Source organism: Heterodontus francisci, chromosome 36 (assembly GCF_036365525.1).
Source record: "Heterodontus francisci isolate sHetFra1 chromosome 36, sHetFra1.hap1, whole genome shotgun sequence".
Lineage (NCBI taxonomy): Eukaryota > Metazoa > Chordata > Chondrichthyes > Heterodontiformes > Heterodontidae > Heterodontus > Heterodontus francisci.
This window is the reverse complement of record NC_090406.1, coordinates 10,889,107-10,908,108: the sequence shown is the minus strand read 5'-3', so window position 1 is coordinate 10,908,108 and position 19,002 is coordinate 10,889,107. Positions and strand designations below refer to the sequence as shown.

At 42.5% G+C, this 19,002-nt stretch overlaps 1 protein-coding gene across 2 annotated transcripts in view; it reads right to left on the bottom strand.

The window, feature by feature from the left end:
• Positions 1-11,148: 11,148 nt before the first annotated feature.
• The window catches only part of micos13 (mitochondrial contact site and cristae organizing system subunit 13), a 10,490-nt gene continuing 2,636 nt past the window's right edge, over positions 11,149-19,002 (bottom strand). For both annotated transcript variants that reach the window (XM_068016164.1, XM_068016165.1), the window contains exons 2-4: positions 17,769-17,925; positions 16,640-16,691; positions 11,149-11,351 (exon numbers count right to left, since the gene is read on the bottom strand). In XM_068016164.1, coding sequence (XP_067872265.1) covers positions 11,245-11,351; positions 16,640-16,691; positions 17,769-17,925 — 316 coding nt within the window. In that variant the 3' untranslated portion in view covers positions 11,149-11,244. The remainder of the gene's footprint in view (positions 11,352-16,639; positions 16,692-17,768; positions 17,926-19,002) is intronic.

Genomic DNA, 19,002 nt, shown 5'->3' with positions numbered 1-19,002 from the left:
AAATATACCTGGCCTTCCTTCAACTAATCAGTTGATAGTGAAATCATTTACACAAACTGTTTGGAATGCAAAAATCATGCAGCAGTTGGTTATCTGATACGATATGTAATCAAAATCCAGTAGTCGCTTATATTGATTCGATGTTTCAAATCTGCTGCCAAGTTAACCTGTTACATCTGCAGGTCAAGGTCGCAAGCTCAAGTCCTTAAACGTCGTGCTCTGTTCTCAATTGGCCCATCAAGTTTACATCAGATTATACAGGATACACAGCACAGAAACAGGCCATTCAGCCCAACCTGTTCATGTTGCCATTTATGCTTCATTCGAGCCTCCTCCCTTCTTTCCTCATCTAACTGTCACCATAATTCTCTATTCCCTTCTCCCTGATGTACTTATCTCGCCTCTCCTTAATTGCATCTATACTATTTGCTTGAACCACTGTGGTAGTGAGTTCCACATTCTCACCACTTGGTGGATAGAAAAGTCTCTTCTAAATTCCCTGTTTGATTTCCTGGTTAACCCTCTTATACTAATGGTCTCTAGTTTTGCTCTCCCACCCCCGCCTCCCACCTCCCGACAGTTGGAAATGCACTATCTGGTTGGAATTGTCTGTGTCCTGGGCGAGGGAACGAGGTAAATATATAAAAGGCAGATAAATATTTTGCCAACCTGGAAAAGAAATCAGACTTTCTGAAAGAATGCAAACCCAAAATTATTGCAAATCCATTGAACTGGTGGGTGGGAAGATTTACAGAGTGAAAGAGGAACAAAAGACTGTATTTCACTTCCCCACTGCCTTCTCTTTAATGAGTAATAAGCAGAGAAAGGGATGTTGGGATGATTTTTAAGCAATGCACTGAGGCTGATTAATACAGTGTACTGCCATGAAGTGCAAAGACATGGGTTCCTGATCTCATCCTGTTGGAGGTAGTGAGGTGAATCTTGTGCTCATCCATGGTGGGGAAACAGGGTAGGAAGATTCAAATTCACATGAACCCTGGGCCTGCTGCAGACCAGGACAGCGTGAGGCATCCTCTTAGATGGAGCAAGCGGCACCAGAAACCTTAGAAAAATAACCAAATCAGGAAGGTAAAAAGGTCTGCCTGTGGTCATCTTCAGTAAATTGTGTGATAAATATTTTTAGTTTTGAGTGCAAGAGAGTTTGTTTGACATTTTTTTTAAAAAACTAAATCGATCCCAAACAAAATTGATCATTGCTATGGTTACATGGTGCTGCTGCATTAAAAGTCTCAGCTCAAAGCTCAGACAAGCCACGCTTTGAAGAAGTTTCTGTTACCAGATTTTAGATCATGATTCGAAGTTGTGGCCTCCTCGGGTTTCCCTTTTATAGAGCCCTCGCCACTGTTGAAAGGCAATTTCCTCCTCACCCCACACACTGTAGCAGCAGGAAGCCTGTGTGTTTAACCATTTTCTTCCCACCCCTGTCAATTTTGAAGAGTTTTAAAAAGAAAAATTAAAACCATATTTAGCTCTTGCCCTGCATGTTGGAGAGGAAGGACAGTTTTACCACTCTTCAGCTTAAAATGGCAGTGTGCTTTATGGTCACAGTGAGCATTAGGCATGGTCTATTTGCAGGATTAACAGTACAGTTGTGTCCTTGCTAAAAGTATTGGACTGCCACCACTTCTCTCCCATGTGAATGGGGAAAAGGAGTGTATGTCTGGAGCTAACTGGCCTCTGGCTGTGCATTCCCAATTAAAAGGATAGGTCATCATTGAGATATTTACAGGCAAGTTTCTGGGAACAAGTGTAAATGTTGCAATAGTTAACGAGTTATTGGCTGACTGTGAAGGCAGATTTACTAAAAGCATTGTAAATGTTACAGATTTATTACTCTGAATATTATTTGTATTGTATTTGTTCTCATTGTTAAGGATGTTCTCCTTTATTCTCAGTGTTGTGGAAGGCTTGAGCTCGTTCCAGAGTGGTTTAGTTAATTCTATCTGGAACTGTTGAACAAACTCTGGTTCTGTTGGTTTCCCCCACCCGCCCAATGTCTGTCAAAATTCCACCTCAAATTGTTTATATATAATTGGTTTTCATCATTTTGCTTTGGGTATGGGAAGTAGATCCGGCCATTACAATTTTAAATAACATTCTGATATTTTCAGTTCTACATAAGGTTTTCACAGAAAATGAATGGAATTGCAGAGTATCATCTCCAAAACACCAGTAATTATCCCTGAACCACATGTAATAAAAATGTAATCATGATTTATTCATTAGCCATGAACTTAGTGGCCCCATGACCTTTGCTGTTGTCAGTAAGATTAATTTACCTGTTGCCATGATTTTTAGTCACACTTTTGGTCAACACTTAACATTGAACATGTCTTTCTAATTAATTATACTGGGATTTCCTTTAGTAAACAGGTCTTGGTGACACTGCAGTGCAAGCTCTGGCCTCAAGGTAACTTTGTAGTTCCACTCTGTTCAGTGTCACTATCTCACTGTGAGCAACACCACAGAGGAGATATTCCACTGCTTAGAATTCAAGATGGTGTGCAGTGCACTGAGCAAAAGGTTCCAGGTTCGATTCCTGGTTGAGTGTTAAATGGGGTGGCAGTTCAGATGCACCCTCCAGGTTAGGGAGAGGGGAGGGGGAAAAAAAGAATCGTTGGAAAATGTGGATGTCAGGTGAGGACAGGATTGAGTTGGATGTCAAGCAACTTGTCATACACCACTGCCTGGGTTCACAATTGAAAAAATGGCTGTTTTGGCTCGGAATGCCAATGGAATTGTACCCCAGCAAAAATCAATATCTTTGGGAAGGGGTGGGGTTCATTAAAAGACTAAATGCATCATTAAAAGGTTGGGAGGGTGAGGGAAGTTTCAACCTTCAACTACATCAGAACAGGAGAACATTTCACTCCTCTCTCTGCCTGCACCTGTTGCCTCTGTGGCAGGAAACCCATTCTGTAAATAATTGCTATGTTTAACATTTAACTATTCAGTGTTAGAACTGATTTGTTTCTCAGCAGGAGGAATCTCGACAGCTTTCAGAGCAACTACGTCAATACCTGCACAAATGCCGCTTTGAAGTGGCAGCATTTTAAAACCGGGGGGAAAAAATAGCCGCATTTTAAACAAAAACAAATGTCTGGTTATTTTTTTCCAGTTGTGATGTGCTGCAGTCATTTCCATGGAGAAACACAAAAAAAAATAAAAGTCCGTATTATTGAGGTTGTGGACTGAAATTTATTCTTAAAATTGTGATGTACTCCATTTCTCTCCCTAGTTCTCACCAGTGGTGCTTCTTCCTGCTGCAAGCACTTCACCATCAGGACTTCTAGGGAAGCTATGATGTAGGGGTTCATTTGGAAATCTCCGTGACTTTGTCCAATTGGTGGATTTAAAACTAAATGTGTCAGCTGTGGCTCAGTCAGTAGCGCTCCAACCTCTGAGCCGCAAGGTTGTTCCATGCCAGGACTTCACAAAAATCGAAGCTGACACTCCCAGCGTGGTACTGAGGGAGTGCTACACTGTCAGAGGTGCCATCTTTCAGAGGAGGCATTAAACCAAGGCCCTGTTTGCCCTGCCAGGGGGACGTAAAAGATCCCACGGCACTATTTTGAAGAAGACCAGGGTATTTCTCCCTGGTGTCCAATATTTATCCCTCAATCAACATCACAAAAAACTGATTATCTGGTTATTAATGCATTGCTGTTTGTGAGACCTTACTGGGTGCAAATAGGCTCCTGCATTTCCAACAACAGTGACTACACTTCAAAATAGTAGTTCATTGGCTGTAAAGCACTTTGACACATGCTGTGGTCGTGAAAGGTGCTATATAAATTTGTCTGGCTCTTTCTAAAAATACTCGTGTTTGGTTTCTCTGACACATCAAGTGGATAAACCCAATAACCAGTGCTGGACTTACGAGGAAGATGCCAAGTTTTGCTTGCAGTCTATGCTGAGTTTGCTGATTTTAGGGCAGTGTTAGGGACATGACACTTGGCATCAGTGCTTCAGAGTGAGGGAGGAGGGTAAGTTATTTTCATTCTTTCATGGGATGTGGGTATCGTTTGCAAGGCCAGCATTTGTTTCCCATCGTTAATTTCTCTTGACAACTGAGTGGTTTGCGAGTGCATTTCAAAGGGCAGTTAAGAGTCAACCTCGTGGGTCTGGATCCACGTGTAGGCCAGACCGGGTAAGGACGGCAGAGTTCCTTCCCTAAAGGGCATTAGTGAACCAGATGGGTTTTTACGACAATCGATGATAGTAATAGTGCCGTGAAACTGAGACTAGCTTTCAATTCCAGATATTTTTTTTTTATTCATTGACTGTATTTATTGAATTTAAATTCCACCAGCTGCCATGGTGGGATTTGAACCAGTGTCCTCAGGGCATTTGCATGGGCCTCTGGATTACTAGTTAAGCGACATTACCATTATGCCACTGTCTTCCCCTAAGTTCCCATTCCTGCACACAATCCAGTGGTTCTTGGTGCAAAGTATGCATATACTGGGTGTGAATGCTGGGTGAAGAACGTACGAGATTCAGCTGCAATGCTTGCCGTGATAGGGAGACCAGTCTGTTCCTCAAGCCTATTCTACAAATTAGATCATGGCTCATCTCTATCTTCACTCCATTTACCCACCTAGGCTCCCTATCCCTTCATACCCTTGCCTAACAAAAATCTATCACTCAGTTTTGAAATTTTTAGTTGATTCCCCTGCAACAATGGCTTCTTGACAGAAAGGGCTGCAGATTCCCACTTCCCTTTCTGCAAATAAGTATTTCCTACCATCACCTGTGAATGGCTCTAATTTGAAGGTGATTCCCCCCTTGTTCTGGACTGCCCCCCCCACCCCCCAGCAGATAAAATAGTTGCTCTCTCTCATCTTAAACGCCTCCATTCGATCTGATGAAGGGTCATCAACCTGAAACGTTAACACTCTGTGTCTCTGCACAGATGCTGTCAGACCTGCTGAGTATTTCCAGTGTTTTCTGTTATTTCAGATTTCCAGCATCTACAGTATTTTGTTTTTGTTTTCCATTAGATCATCCCTTGATCTTCTGTACACCAAGGAATGCAAGTTTAGTCTATGGAGTTTGTCCGCATAATTTATCCCTTTTAGCCTCGTATCCTTCTGGTGAATCCGTACTGCACCCCCTCCAAGACCAGTATTTCCTTCCTGAGGTGTGGTGTCCAGAACTAATGTGATATTCCAGGTGGAGTTTAATCATCACTTTATGTAATTGTAACATAACTTTCCCCGACCCCTCTCTCCTTTGTATTCAGGACACCTTTAGATAAAAACCAACATTCGATGCTCTTCAAAACCTACAACTTTGACCAAGCATTCAGTCACTTCTGATGTCATTTTGTGTCTGATTACAGTCCTATGAAGCGCCTTGGGACATTTTACTATGTTGAAGGTGCTACATAAATGCACGTTGTTAGTTGGTAAATGCAGTGCCAATTCTGGAACAGAGCCTGATAGAGCTGTTGGTTTTCCCTGGGTAGCAGCCCTGACAGGTAGAGGTATTATGGGGCAGATCATTGCTTGCTATCTGGTGACCCCCCCATGCTGGTAAGTGTGGACATCAAGTTAAAAGAGAGAGAGGCTGGGCTGTGATCCTACCTCACCCGGCCCGGTCAATGCTTTAAAAGATTGAAGCTTCTCTCCGTTTAGATTCATGCTAGAAGAATGGTCACCTGCACGAGCTATCAGGGATCAGCCAGCACCCATGGAACTAAACCACAACTGAAAGAAGGGGACAGAAATTATTTCAAGAAAGGAAAGGGATTTTTTTCACAAATAAAACAATTGCTGATAGGAAAAATGCATAAAACTTATTTTCTTACCCCACCCCACCCAGTGCATTCATAGGCCTTCACTACATCAGAGGGGCTATCTTTCAGATGAGATGTTCAACAACAACTGTGTTTCTACCATGCCTTTAACATTCCAAGGCACTTCACAGGGGCATTATAAAACAAAATATGGAATATGGCCTTATCTGCCCACTCGGGTCCCAAGATTCCATAGCGCTGTATGAAGGAGAGCATGGAGTGCTCTCTCGGTCTTGGTCAAATTTTGTTCATTAATGCTCTCAGCAGTGACTTGGGATGTTTTGCTACTTTAAAGGTGCTATATAAATGCAAGTTGTAGTTGTTGGTCAATATTCTTTCCTCAACAAAGAGAAAAGCAAGATACTGTGGATGCTGGAAATCTGAAATCCATACAGAAAATGCTGCAAAGGAAGCATTGCTGGATCTGGCGCTGGGCCCAGCATCTGTGGGAGAAAACTTGGGTAAGTGTGATCATCGTATCATAAGATTTACATTAGTAATGGAAAAGAGCAAGGAACAATCTAAAGTGCAACTTTTAAATTGGAAGAAGGCTAACTTCAATGGGATGGAGAGGGGATCTAGCCAGCGTAAAATGGAACCAGATTGACAGGAAAAACTGTAATGGAACTTGGGTGATCTTTAAGGAAGAGATGTTTCAGGTATAGGCCACGTACATTCCAACAAGAGGGAAAGGCAGGGGAACCAGATCCAGGGCTCTTTGGATGACGAGGGAGATAGCAAATATAATGGACCAAAAAAGAGGGTGCAGAGATGCATGTCAGGTGAATTCTTCAAGCGAGAACCAAGCCAAGTACAATAAGTTGGGACAGGAAGTGAAGGGGGAAATAAGACTGGCAAAGCGAGAAAATGAAAATAGAATGGCAGTAAATGACAAAAGGGAACCCAAACATCTTCCACTGGCATGTAAATAGTAAGTGGGTGCTAAGAGGTGGGGTGGATCCTATTAGAGACAAAGAGGGTGATAACATGCTGAGTCACAGGAAGAGGCTAGAATACTTAATGAATACTTTGTATCAGTGTTTACTACGGAAGGGGATGCTGACAAAATAACAGTGGAAGGAGATGGTAGAGGTAATGGATGGGGTGAAAATTGATAGGTAGGATATACTGGAGAGGCTGGCTATGCTTAGCGTGGATAAGTCACCTGGTCTGGATGGCTTGCATCCCAGGTTGCTAAGGGAAAAGGGGACGGAGATAGCGGAAGGGCTTGCCATAATCTTCCAATCTTCCCTAGATCCGAGGGAGGTGCCAGAGGATTGGAGAGTACCAAATGCGACACCCTTGTTTGAGAAAGGGTGTAAGTATATTCCTAGTAACTACAGGTCAGTCAGTTTAACATTAGTGGTGGGTAAAGTTTTCAAAACAATAATCAAGGAAAAAATTAACAAGCACTTGGAGAGGTTTGATTGAGAGGCTGCACAAATTTGTAAAAGGCAGATCATGTTTGGCTAATCTAATTTTTTGATAAAGTAACAGAGAAGGTTGATGAAAGGAATGCAATGGGTGCTGTCTATATGGATTTTAAGAAAGCATTTGACAAAGTACCAAATAAAGGCTGGTTAACAAAATTGAAGCTCATGGAATCGGTGGGTCAGTGACAGTTTGGATTTTAAAAAACTGGTTTAAGGACAGAAAACACTGAGTTGTGGTAAATGGTTATTTTTCAGACTGGAGGATGGTAGACAGTGGTGTTCCCCAAGGGTCAGTGCTAGGACCACTTTTTCTATTGTTGATATATATAAATATAAATGACTTGGGTATTGGAATGCGGAGTAAAATGTCAAAATTTGCCCATGATACCAAACTTGGAGGTGTGGCAAACAGTGAGGATGATACCAATCGACTGCAACAGCACATGGATAGGCTAGCAGAATGGGCAGACAAGTGGCAGATGAAATTTAATACACAGAAGTGAGAGGTGATGCATTTTGGCAGAAGGGATAGAGAGAGGCAATGTATGCTTAACGGCATAGTTCTAAAGGGTGTGCTGGCACAGAGGAACCTGGGGTTTATATATATAGATCTTGAAAGGTGGCAGGACTTATTGAGAGAATAATTAGCAAAGCATATGGGATCTTGGGCTTTGTAATTATAGGTATTGAGTACAAAAGCAGGGAAGTTATGCTGAACCTTTACAAAGCTCTGGTTAGGCCACCACTAGAGTATTGTGTCCAGTCCTGGTTATCCTGGAAGGATTTGAAGGTTCTTGAGAGGGTCCAGAGGAGATTTATGAGAATGGTTTCAGGGATGAGGGAACTTAGCTACAAGATTAGGATGGAGAAGCTGGGGGTGTTCTCCTTGGAGTAAAGGAGGTTGAGGGGAGATCTGATAGAGATGTGCAAGATTATGACAGATTTAGATAAAGTAGACAAAGGAAAGCTGTTCCCATTAACCGATGGTAGGAGTAGGGGACACAGATTTTGTGCAAGAAATGAAGGGGGATGTAAGGAAGAACTTTTTTAAATCAGCAAGTGGTAATGACCTGGAACTCGCTGCCTATGAAAGTGGTGGAAGCGGAGACGATCAATGATTTCAAAAGGAAATTGGATGGACAATTAAGGGAAATAAACTTGCAGGGCAACGGGGATAGAGCAGGGAATGGGACTGGCTGGATTGCACTACAGAAAGCTGACCTGAGCTCGATGGGCTAAATGGCCTCCTCTGTACCATAATGACTCTGACTCTTAAACAGATTCACTGTGCGACCCTGGTGTATGAACATTGGCTGCTGCAGATTCCAAATGGCTACACTTCAAAAGTAAACCACTTGATGTAAAATGCTTTGGGACACTGTTTCTGTGTAATTTCAGTCAATGGTAAAAATACTTTTGTGTGAATGTATGTTTATCTATGACCTGATAACAGAGCTCCTAATGATCCCATCACAGCAATAACTGGCTGCTTTGATGTCTGTTTCTGTTCAGACCAGGTTAGAATGTGGTTAATACATTCTAAAAAAGCAACTAAAGGCTTCTGAAACTATCACATTTATACTGCATAGAACACCTGTAAATCGGGGGGGCCACATGTAGAAAAGCCAAATCTGCCACCTTCCTGCAGTTTCCCTGCACATAACCTGCAGTCATGTCACATGATGCTTAAAATAACTTGTATTTTAAAGCTGCACATATACAATCGCTTTGTTCGAAGTCAGTGCTGATTATGTGCTCAAGCCCTAGAATGGAGCTTGTACCCACAACATTCTGATTCAAGAGGCATTAAAGCTACCACTGCATCAAAGCAGAGGCTACTATAAGTTTCTAAATACAACAATCATTCCAAAATTTGACGTTAAACTATAACTCAATAGGGACCATTAAATTTTTTAAAGAAGATTTGTAATTATATTGCATAATTCACAGGCGCCCAATATCCTAAAGCACTTTACCACCAATGAAGTACTTTTAAAGAATAGTCACTGCTGTAATGTCGGAAATGCGACAGCCAATTTGCACACAGCAAGCTCCCACGAACAACGTGATAATGACCAGATAATTTGTTTTCGTGATGTTGATTGAGGGATAACTCCCCTGCTCTTCAAAATAGTGCCTTGGGATCTTTTACGTCCACCTGAAAGAGCAGACAGGCTTCGGTTTAACATCTAATCTGAAAGATGTCACTTCCAACAGTGCAGCATTTCCTAAATACTCCACTGGAGTCTCAGCCTCGATTTTTGTGCTCAAATCCTGGAATGGGACTTGAAATCACATCCTTCTGAGGCACAGGTGAGAGTGCTACCCACTGAGCCACAGCTGACAAAAAAAAACTTAAAAATTACTTTTGGAAAAGACGATTTTCACATAAATTCCCAGTATTTTTGGAGGGTCCTGAATCAGTAAAATGTAATCTCCTTTTGCTTTCTTAACCAAAGTCGCAAGTTGAGATGCAGCTGCAACATCAAAATGCCTTGATTTATTTATGAAATGGATATACTGCATGCAGTGATTGCAATATGTTCATAAAATATACTAAAAATGTTTATTTTAGCATCAGCTATTTCAGTGGAAGACTTTACTTGTGCTTCATGGTGGTAATGTGCTATTTTAAATGTTGTTTAGCAGTCAATACAGTCCACCCAAATAAAGTCAATCTATTTTAGTCAATCTATTTTAGTGCTGAAATAGCTCGACATTATGTCTCATGATCATCCAAACTTGTATATTAGTTTTGGAACTAACAATGATACCCAGAAAAGTGCTGTGTTTGACCTATTTTAAGAAATTGGCCATTGTTTAGCTTAACTGTATCTTGTTCAGCTCTGGCTTGTTTGCGTGGGTTCAGAAATGTTCAAAATTAAATTGGATTTTCATCAATTTAGTGACTTTTTGGATTCTTTGCTTCTAATTTTCTCCCGGTTTTTGGCATAAAAACCAAAAATTGAAAGCACTTACCATCACAGCTAGTTTCATTGATACCCAGCCACCCCCAAAATCATGCTCATCCTGTTTCTTTCTCCTTTTCCTGAAGGAATTCACTCTGCGTGGAGTGCTATGCTACAGCATAGGATAGCCACCACCGCCAACACCCACCCACCCCAGTACTGTGCGGTTGTTACTGTGACCCCCAATGGAGAGCGTCAATAGGTTATTCAACCAGTGGAGCAAGAGCCTCAGTCACCCTTAATCCTATCCTGGGCCCATATTCACACAAACACTTCTCAGTGAGGGTCTCTGGCTAATGATCAGCAACTGCTGATCACCCCTGTCCCTGCAGCAACTCTGAATCCCCGCCCCACTCTCAGAAACTCTGATTTCCCACCCTGCCCACTCCCCACCAAAGCATTACAATTTCAGAGGCACTGACACCAGTAACAGCTAACTCAGCATAGCCTGGGCCCATCAATATTGTATGGTGGGCACCATTAGAGCCATACTATTTACCCACTGAGCTATGAAGCACATTTCAAAGTATTCATAGATGTATTGGAACTGATAGAAACCACCATAGAAACTCTAGTCACTTCCACTTACTTGAGAGTCTACATTAGTTAAAATGTGACTTTATCCCACACCACCTTTCCATGGAGGACCACATATGCAGTCTCCAGCCACATCTCTTATCCACTTCTGGGGCAGTACAGTTGGGAGGTTCGTCCTTTAATATTTGGGAGCCAGAACTGGCAGTAGTGAGATCCATGACGCTACCAGATAGACTGGGGCACTATTTTCTTCCAAATTATCAACTGCAGAAATCACACTAACCAGGGTTTAGAAATAAGCATTAAATAACTTTCACTAATTTGACATCAACTCAAATCCTTTTGTGACTGTGTGGTGCTCAACAGAGAACCAAAAATTGGTCACGTGCAAGTTCACATAAACTTTATTACCATCATATAAGTATTTACATTTTGTTACAGTCTGTGGTCATGAACAAAAAGTTTTATGATAAGATGGAGCTTTTCACTCTGCTCTGTTAGCCATACTCTTGATGTACTGCCAGCCCTTCTGAGTGTATTCATTGTATTTTGTAGGTGCAGCCGACAAGAAACCTGTGGTTGCTTCAACTCCTGCAAAACAATTTAAACAAAAGCTGGGTCAAGTCTTTTTGGATATTCTCTCAGTGAAGTGTTCAGTCTACCCACTTCTGCACACTTGTTACCAACATGTAGAGACACAAAAGCAAAATACTGTAGATGCTGGAAATCAAATTAAAACAGAATTTATTGGAAATACTCAGCAGGTCCGGCAGCAGCTGTGGAGAGAGAAAAAGAGTTAACATTTCAGGTCTGTGACCTTTCTAATGACCTGAAATGTTAACTGTCTCTCTCTCCACAGATGCTGCCATACCTGAACATGTGCAGACATCCTAAGACAGGAACAGCATTACACACACATTCATAAGGCCTTTGTCTCAGTACGGAACTGGTTTCTGCCAACATAGAGTTCCATGGCAAGTACTACTCCAGCACCTAACCAAGTTGGCCAATCTTCACGTCTAGGGCGAGAATGTCAGGAATTCTGATGAAGTATCTGTAGCCAAGATGTTAAAGAGTCCTTCCTCTTTCAGATATATACAGACCTGCTGCACATTTCTAGCATCTTGTTTGTATTTCATATTTATATTTGCAGTTCTTTTTACAAATTAAGCATGATGCAAATCTTCAGAACTCTCTTTCACCCCCTGCAAGATCTTTAACCTCACAGTGGCTAAATGATTCATTATAGCCATGTAGCAAATTGAGAATGTGTATGAATTCCATTCCCTGGATCAGTATTTCAAACTGAGACTCGTTCTCCAGTCACACAAAAATCGTAGAATTTACAGCACAAGAGACTGTTACCACCTCAGTGAGACACGAGGTGCGAATCCCCAGACCAATTTAAAGAACTGCACGACAAGGTTTAATTTTAATTTAAGGTTTACTTTATTAAAAAATTGCACGAGAAGGTTTCACATTTTAAGACTTTTATTGTCACTAAACTAAAAGAAATCCCTGTTAAATTAACAAAATAGATCTTTAAGTACCTATTACCCCAAATTATAAAGAAAAAAGGTGTTTTCTTTATTAAAATACTTGGAAACCTCATGTTACATGTTACACAGTCCTCTTTGATAGTGAAATCGTTGCAGTTAAAAGTCCCAAACTCCTCCCAGTTGCAATGGGTTGGATCTTCCAGACCTTTTCAAAAATCAAATGTCCACTTCGCTCACTTCTCTGAGCACTTGCGACCTGGACATCCGTGAATAAGGCAATTCCTGGTGATCTTGCTCGTCTTTTACTTCTCTGCAAGCTTCAACTTTCAAAACATGTTCAAGTCTTTGCAGCCTTTCACTGTCTCAGGTTTCCGAGAGCAGGTGTCCCCTCTCAAGGCTGCCACCACTGGTCATCTTCTTTGCAGCCTACTCCAAGGCAACCACTGGATTCCCTTCTTACAGCCTGTCTGCCTTCAGAACATCTGTTCAATTTATCTGGACTCAAATCAATAGGTTGTTGCCCCTTTCCCAATACGCAAAGTCCAGAAGTCTGGTTTCACAGAGCCACCTGGGCCTTCCATTGTTCCCAGGTGTTAACAGCTGTTTGGTACATTTGCATCTTCAGAATCACTGACTCCTCGTTTACAATTCAAAAGTCTGGAGAGCGAAACCCATTATTCTTCAGGTGTTACCCCTGCAGTGTTTTTTCAAAAAAAGTATTTGATCTGCATTCTCTGTTGTCCTGGTAACCAAGACTTCTGTCTTGTCCTTTAGCAGAGTGGCTGTGAGGTCATCTGACCTTCCAGACTCCATCTTAAACTTTTAAAAACATAATCATGTTACAAAGTCCAGCATTCATAAGAGACTATTCAGCCCAGTGTTTGTGCTGGCTCTTCAACTGGAGCCATTTATTCTAATTACACATACCTGGCCTCTCCCTGTATATGGTTGTAGTCTTCCTTTTTCAAGCAACTATCCAATTCTGTTTTAAATGACAGAATAGAATCTGTATCAATAGTCACTTCATGTTCCAGTAACATTGTCAGTTTATGTAGCACCATTTCAATTGATCTGTTGTGTCATCTACCCTCCCCATCCCGAAGGCCCCCTCCAGCCTTGCAAGATCTCTGCGCTACTCCAATTTCAGCCTCTTGTGCATCCCAAATTTTTTCAATCGCTCCACCACTGGCAAGTGTGTCTCTTGCTGTCTGGGCCCTGAAATTGCCTCCTTGACCTCTTCATCTCTATGTCCTTCTTTGGGATGTTCCTTGTGGCCTGCCTCTTAGACCAAGCTTTTGCCCAACTCTCCTAGTGTCTCCTGTGTCAAAATTTGACTGATGACGCTCCTGTGAATCAGCTTGGGATGTTTTGGGTTCCGAAGAAGGGTCACTGACCCGAAACGTTAACTCTGCTTCTCTTTCCACAGATGCTGCCAGACCTGCTGAGTGAATCCAGCATTTCTTGTTTTTGTTTGGGATGTTTTATAATGTTGAAGGTACTATATTAATGCAAGTCGTTATTGTGACAAACAGATGCATTTAAGGGAAAGCTAGATAAACACGAGGGAGAAAGGAATTGAAGGATTATGATGATAGAATGAGACCAAGTAGAACTGGAGGAGGCTCCTGTGGAGCATAAACACCAGCATGAATGAGTTGGACCAAATGGCCTGTTTCTAAGCTGTAAATCAGTTTACTAAGTTTTAGTGGAAAATCTCAAAAAAGAAATTCTGCTTACATTTCCACACAATATTTGAATTCCTCTTTTGACACTGGATGTTGCTGAGGCGAAGGTTTGCAGGGAGTGGCAGCTCTGCAGTATCGCACCCGAGAATCCACTGTTCATGTGTAAGCCTTACTTTATCAACAGGCTATTCAAATGCGAAGCACTTCATACCCATGATGTCCTCCCAGAAGCTTTCCAGGAGGAGTTGCTGAATGGCAGACAAAAGGTGAGAAACCAGTTTGATTTTCCCCCTTCCTAACCAGAGTTGCTGAGGTCAATGCTCACTCCCCTTCTATCTCAACATAGGCGATGGATGAAAGCTGGGACTTTCTCAACTTACCCTTAAAACAGTGTATCTGCCGATGCTTTTACATCCAAACAGAAAATCTTAAAAATAAATTTGTGTGCAAAAATATCTTCAAGCTGTGTTGTTTAAAAACTGCATTATTAAGAGCTATCAAAAGCGAAGGACAGCGTTACCCCTGAAATAATCAAGAGTGCCAAGCCTGCTATACTCTCAGCACTACATGAACTGCTATTCCTGTGCTGGGACGAGGGAGCAGTACCTCAGGACATGCGCGATGCCAATATCATCACCCTCCATAAAAACAAAGGTGACCGCGGTGACTGCAACAACTACCGTGGAATCTCCCTGCTCAGCATAGTGGGGAAAGTCTTTACTCGAGTCGCTCTGAACAGGCTCCAGAAGCTGGCCGAGCGCGTCTACCCTGAGGCACAGTGTGGCTTTCGTGCAGAGAGATCAACCGTTGACATGCTGTTCTCCCTTCGTCAGATACAGGAGAAATGCCGTGAACAACAGATGCCCCTCTACATTGCTTTCATTGATCTCACCAAAGCCTTTGACCTAGTCAGCAGATGTGGTCTCTTCAGACTACTAGAAAAGATTGGATGCCCACCAAAGCTACTAAGTATCATCACCTCATTCCATGACAATATGAAAGGCACAATTCAACATGGTGGCTCCTCATCAGAGCCCTTTCCTATCCTGAGTGGCGTGAAACAGGGTTGTGTTCTCGCACCCACACTTTTTGGGATTTTCTTCTCCCTGCTGCTTTCACATGCGTTCATGTCCTCTGAAGAAGGAATTTTCCTCCACACGAGATCAGGGGGCAGGTTGTTCAACCTTGCCCGTCTAAGAGCGAAGTCCAAAGTACGGAAAGTCCTCATCAGGGAACTCCTCTTTGCTGACTATGCTGCTTTAACATCTCACACTGAAGAGTGCCTGCAGAGTCTCATCGACAGGTTTGCGGCTGCCTGCAATGAATTTGACCTAACCATCAGCCTCAAGAAAACGAACATCATGGGGCAGGACGTCAGAAATGCTCCATCCATCAATATTGGCGACCACGCTCTGGAAGTGGTTCAAGAGTTCACCTACCTAGGCTCAACTATCACCAGTAACCTGTCTCTAGATGCAGAAATCAACAAGCGCGTGGGAAAGGCTTCCACTGCTATGTCCAGACTGGCCAAGAGAGTGTGGGAAAATGGCGCACTGACACGGAACACAAAAGTCCGAGTGTATCAGGCCTGTGTCCTCAGTACCTTGCTCTATGGCAGTGAGGCCTGGACAACATATGTCAGCCAAGAGCGACGTCTCAATTCATTCCATCTTCGCTGCCTCCGGAGAATACTTGGCATCAGGTGGCAGGACCGTATCTCCAACACAGAAGTCCTCGAGGCGGCAAACATCCCCAGCTTATACACACTACTGAGTCAGCGGCGCTTGAGATGGCTTGGCCAGGTGAGCCGCATGGAAGATGGCAGGATCCCCAAAGACACATTGTACAGCAAGCTCGCCACTGGTATCAGACCCACCGGCCGTCCATGTCTCCGCTTTAAAGACGTCTGCAAACGCGACATGAAATCCTGTGACATTGATCACAAGTCATGGGAGTCAGTTGCCAGCGTTCGCCAGAGCTGGCGGGCAGCCATAAAGACAGGGCTAAAATGTGGCAAGTCAAAGAGACTTAGTAGTTGGCAGGAAAAAAGACAGAGGCGCAAGGGGAGAGCCAACTGTGTAACAGCCCCGACAAACAAATTTCTCTGCAGCACCTGTGGAAGAGCCTGTCACTCTAGAATTGGCCTTTATAGCCACTCCAGGTGCTGCTTCACAAACCACTGACCACCTCCAGGCGCGTATCCATTGTCTCTCGAGATAAGGAGGCCCAAAAGAAAAAAAGAAATTTTGTGTCAATTTTCCTAATGCCACAGCTTTAAATACAAAATTAAATTGACTGCTGCTCTATATCACAGTGCACTTACAAGCAATGCAACGTAATGTCAAGTGGCAGATTGTGAGGTTCTACCTATGAAGAACAATATTACAAGTTCCTGTTCTTAGCTGAGTCATTAGCAAGTACCAGGAGACCAATTAGCTCCCTTCACAATTTGCAGTGTTAACAATTAAGAGGGAAAAAGAACCACGATTCCAGCTACTGCTCAATATCCAGCAACTCTCGAGTGCATACAGGATCAGAGGCCCATTGCCTCTTTACAGTCCAATTACCTTCTGTCACTCAAACTCTAGGTTCACACCTGAATAACCAGTTCAATGAGATGATACATAAAGGCTGTCACTAGTGAAGCTGTACAAACCTTTAATTAAGTTTATTTATGGACATGTCACTTCTTTACCTGTATTCCAGAATTCCGTTAAGGGCACATCCAGCTTGGGAATATCTGGTAGCTGTAAAGGGAACATAAAACTGTTAGACACCAGTGTTCAATTTACAGTTTTTTTTTTGCAGAAAATCCTTTCAAAGTGCCCAGTACTTGCTATACAGTGCCCTCAGTCAGCTTAATCTAACTCACATTAAACAGCGAGCGATGAAGGAGTGTATATCGATATAGATGCTAACACCTCAAATTTCTGTATGTAAAAAAATAGATATGTTCAGCATTGTATTGGACATTTAAAAAAAAAGTCTAGGGATGTGTGAGCGTCACTGGCAAGGTCGACATTTATTGCCTATCCCTAATTGCTCTCAAGGTGGTGGTGATACGACTGGTTGGCTTGCTAGGTCATATCATATGGCTGTTCAGTGTTGACCATAGTGACATGGGACTGGAGTCATATATAGGCCATACTAGGTAAGAACAGCAGGTTTTCTTCCCTTTCACAGAACCAAGACCTCAACTTAATTGTGGCTTTAGACTGCAGATACTTGCTTTGAATAACTCATTCTCCAGTTAATACTAGTGCTTAGGAAACATTGGTCACAGGCTGAGTACACGCACGCACACACAAAGCAGTTCCACCATTGTCCCCTCTCTCTACCAAGTGCAGCACAGATTCAGGTACACTAGAAAGTCCCAAATTCAATCCCTGGTTTACGCTACACGATCTGATCTCAGCCAGGGCAGCTGTCAGATATAACAGCTGGACTAAGAACCATGGCCTCCATGTCTCCGCACATCCCCTGCCCCCCACCACCAAAACTAGGAAGAGATGGCAGAGCGAAAACAAAACTAGCCTGAATTCTTCCCCCCCCCCCAATCACTCCCAAATACGATCCAGTGACTCTTGCTGAAAAAGCACGTACACATGCGGAGTTAAGGTAAAGACTTCCCACTCAGCTAAACTGCCCTCCAATGTCCCCACTACCTTCATTCCAATTTCACACAAGAAGAAAGGCTTCTTTTCCAATGGAACAGAGGGCTGCTGATGTCAATTGAGCCCCACCCCAGCTGGAGCCAGTGTCTTCAGGAAAGGAGAAGATGAGGAATAAAGCAGAAATTAATTTGCTCCAATTATGTACTGTACCTCCACTCCTATATACTTTGACCACTGCTCCACAGCAACTGGCACAACGGTTGATACCTTCTTCAATATCTCACAACTTTGTTTACCATTTCCCAATAAGTCCTGGTCATAAACGATGTACATAGTGCCTCCAACTATCCCGAACCTTGTAAAGAACCTTGAAAACAAAACCATTACGAAAGAGAAAAAATGATGAAATGACAGTGAAGGGTTTTTCAAGAAAAATCTAAGAACAGTCAGAACATAAAATGCTGTGTCCAAGTCCAGCAATCATGGACATTCTTGTACTCCCAAGTACAAGTGTAGGACTTGTATTTGGAGTGTTGTCACAGGCTTAGTGTACTGGTATAATAAGCAACATGAACAAAAAACATCATTCTTGTGCTACTTTTAGATCAGTCTTCCTCTAATTCAGATTCCAGGGACCTGTTCTGCTTCACATGAACAAAACTCCCATTTAACCAGCAGACAATCATTGAGGCAACATTCCAGCCCCAACCAGCATGTCCAAAAAGCAGATTAACTGGTCACTGAGCTCAGCATTGCTGGTGCGATCTTGCTGTGTACCTAATAGCAATCACATAACAGTGACCGCACATTGTAATACATTCTCCAGGTTGTTTCTGAGAGACTCGTTATATAAACGCAACTTTTTTTCCTTTCTTAAACTTGACAGAAATTAACATTGACAACTGGTATATGGCAACATTAATATTGATGCAACACATCTGAAATAACATTACTTGTACACCAGGTTAGATGGTTAAGCACAAAATAAGGTTGAATTCATTTCAGAACCCTTTTTTTTTGCCCCACAGGAAAGTCGCAGCCATTAAATTATACGAATGTCCAAATTACAGACGTATTGAGGGGAACGTTCCATCCCAATGAACACTTGACAAGCCTGCTGAAAGCTGACAAACACTTCGATTTATACTATCTGAAAACTCCCTAACCTTGGAGAAGCTAATTTGAAAGGCCTTGGAGCCCCAGGCCTGACCTGTATGAGGCTTTAAGAAAGAACTTGCATTTGTATAGCGCTTTTCATGACCTCAGGACATCGCAAAGATGATGTTTTAGATGTTGGCTAAGGGATAAATATTGGACAGGACACAGGGAAGAACTCCCCAGCTCGACTTAGGAATCTTTTACATCCACCTGAAAGAGCAGACGGGGCTTGGTTTATCATCCCATTCAAAAAAAAGCACTCGCGACAGTGCAGCACTCCCATAGA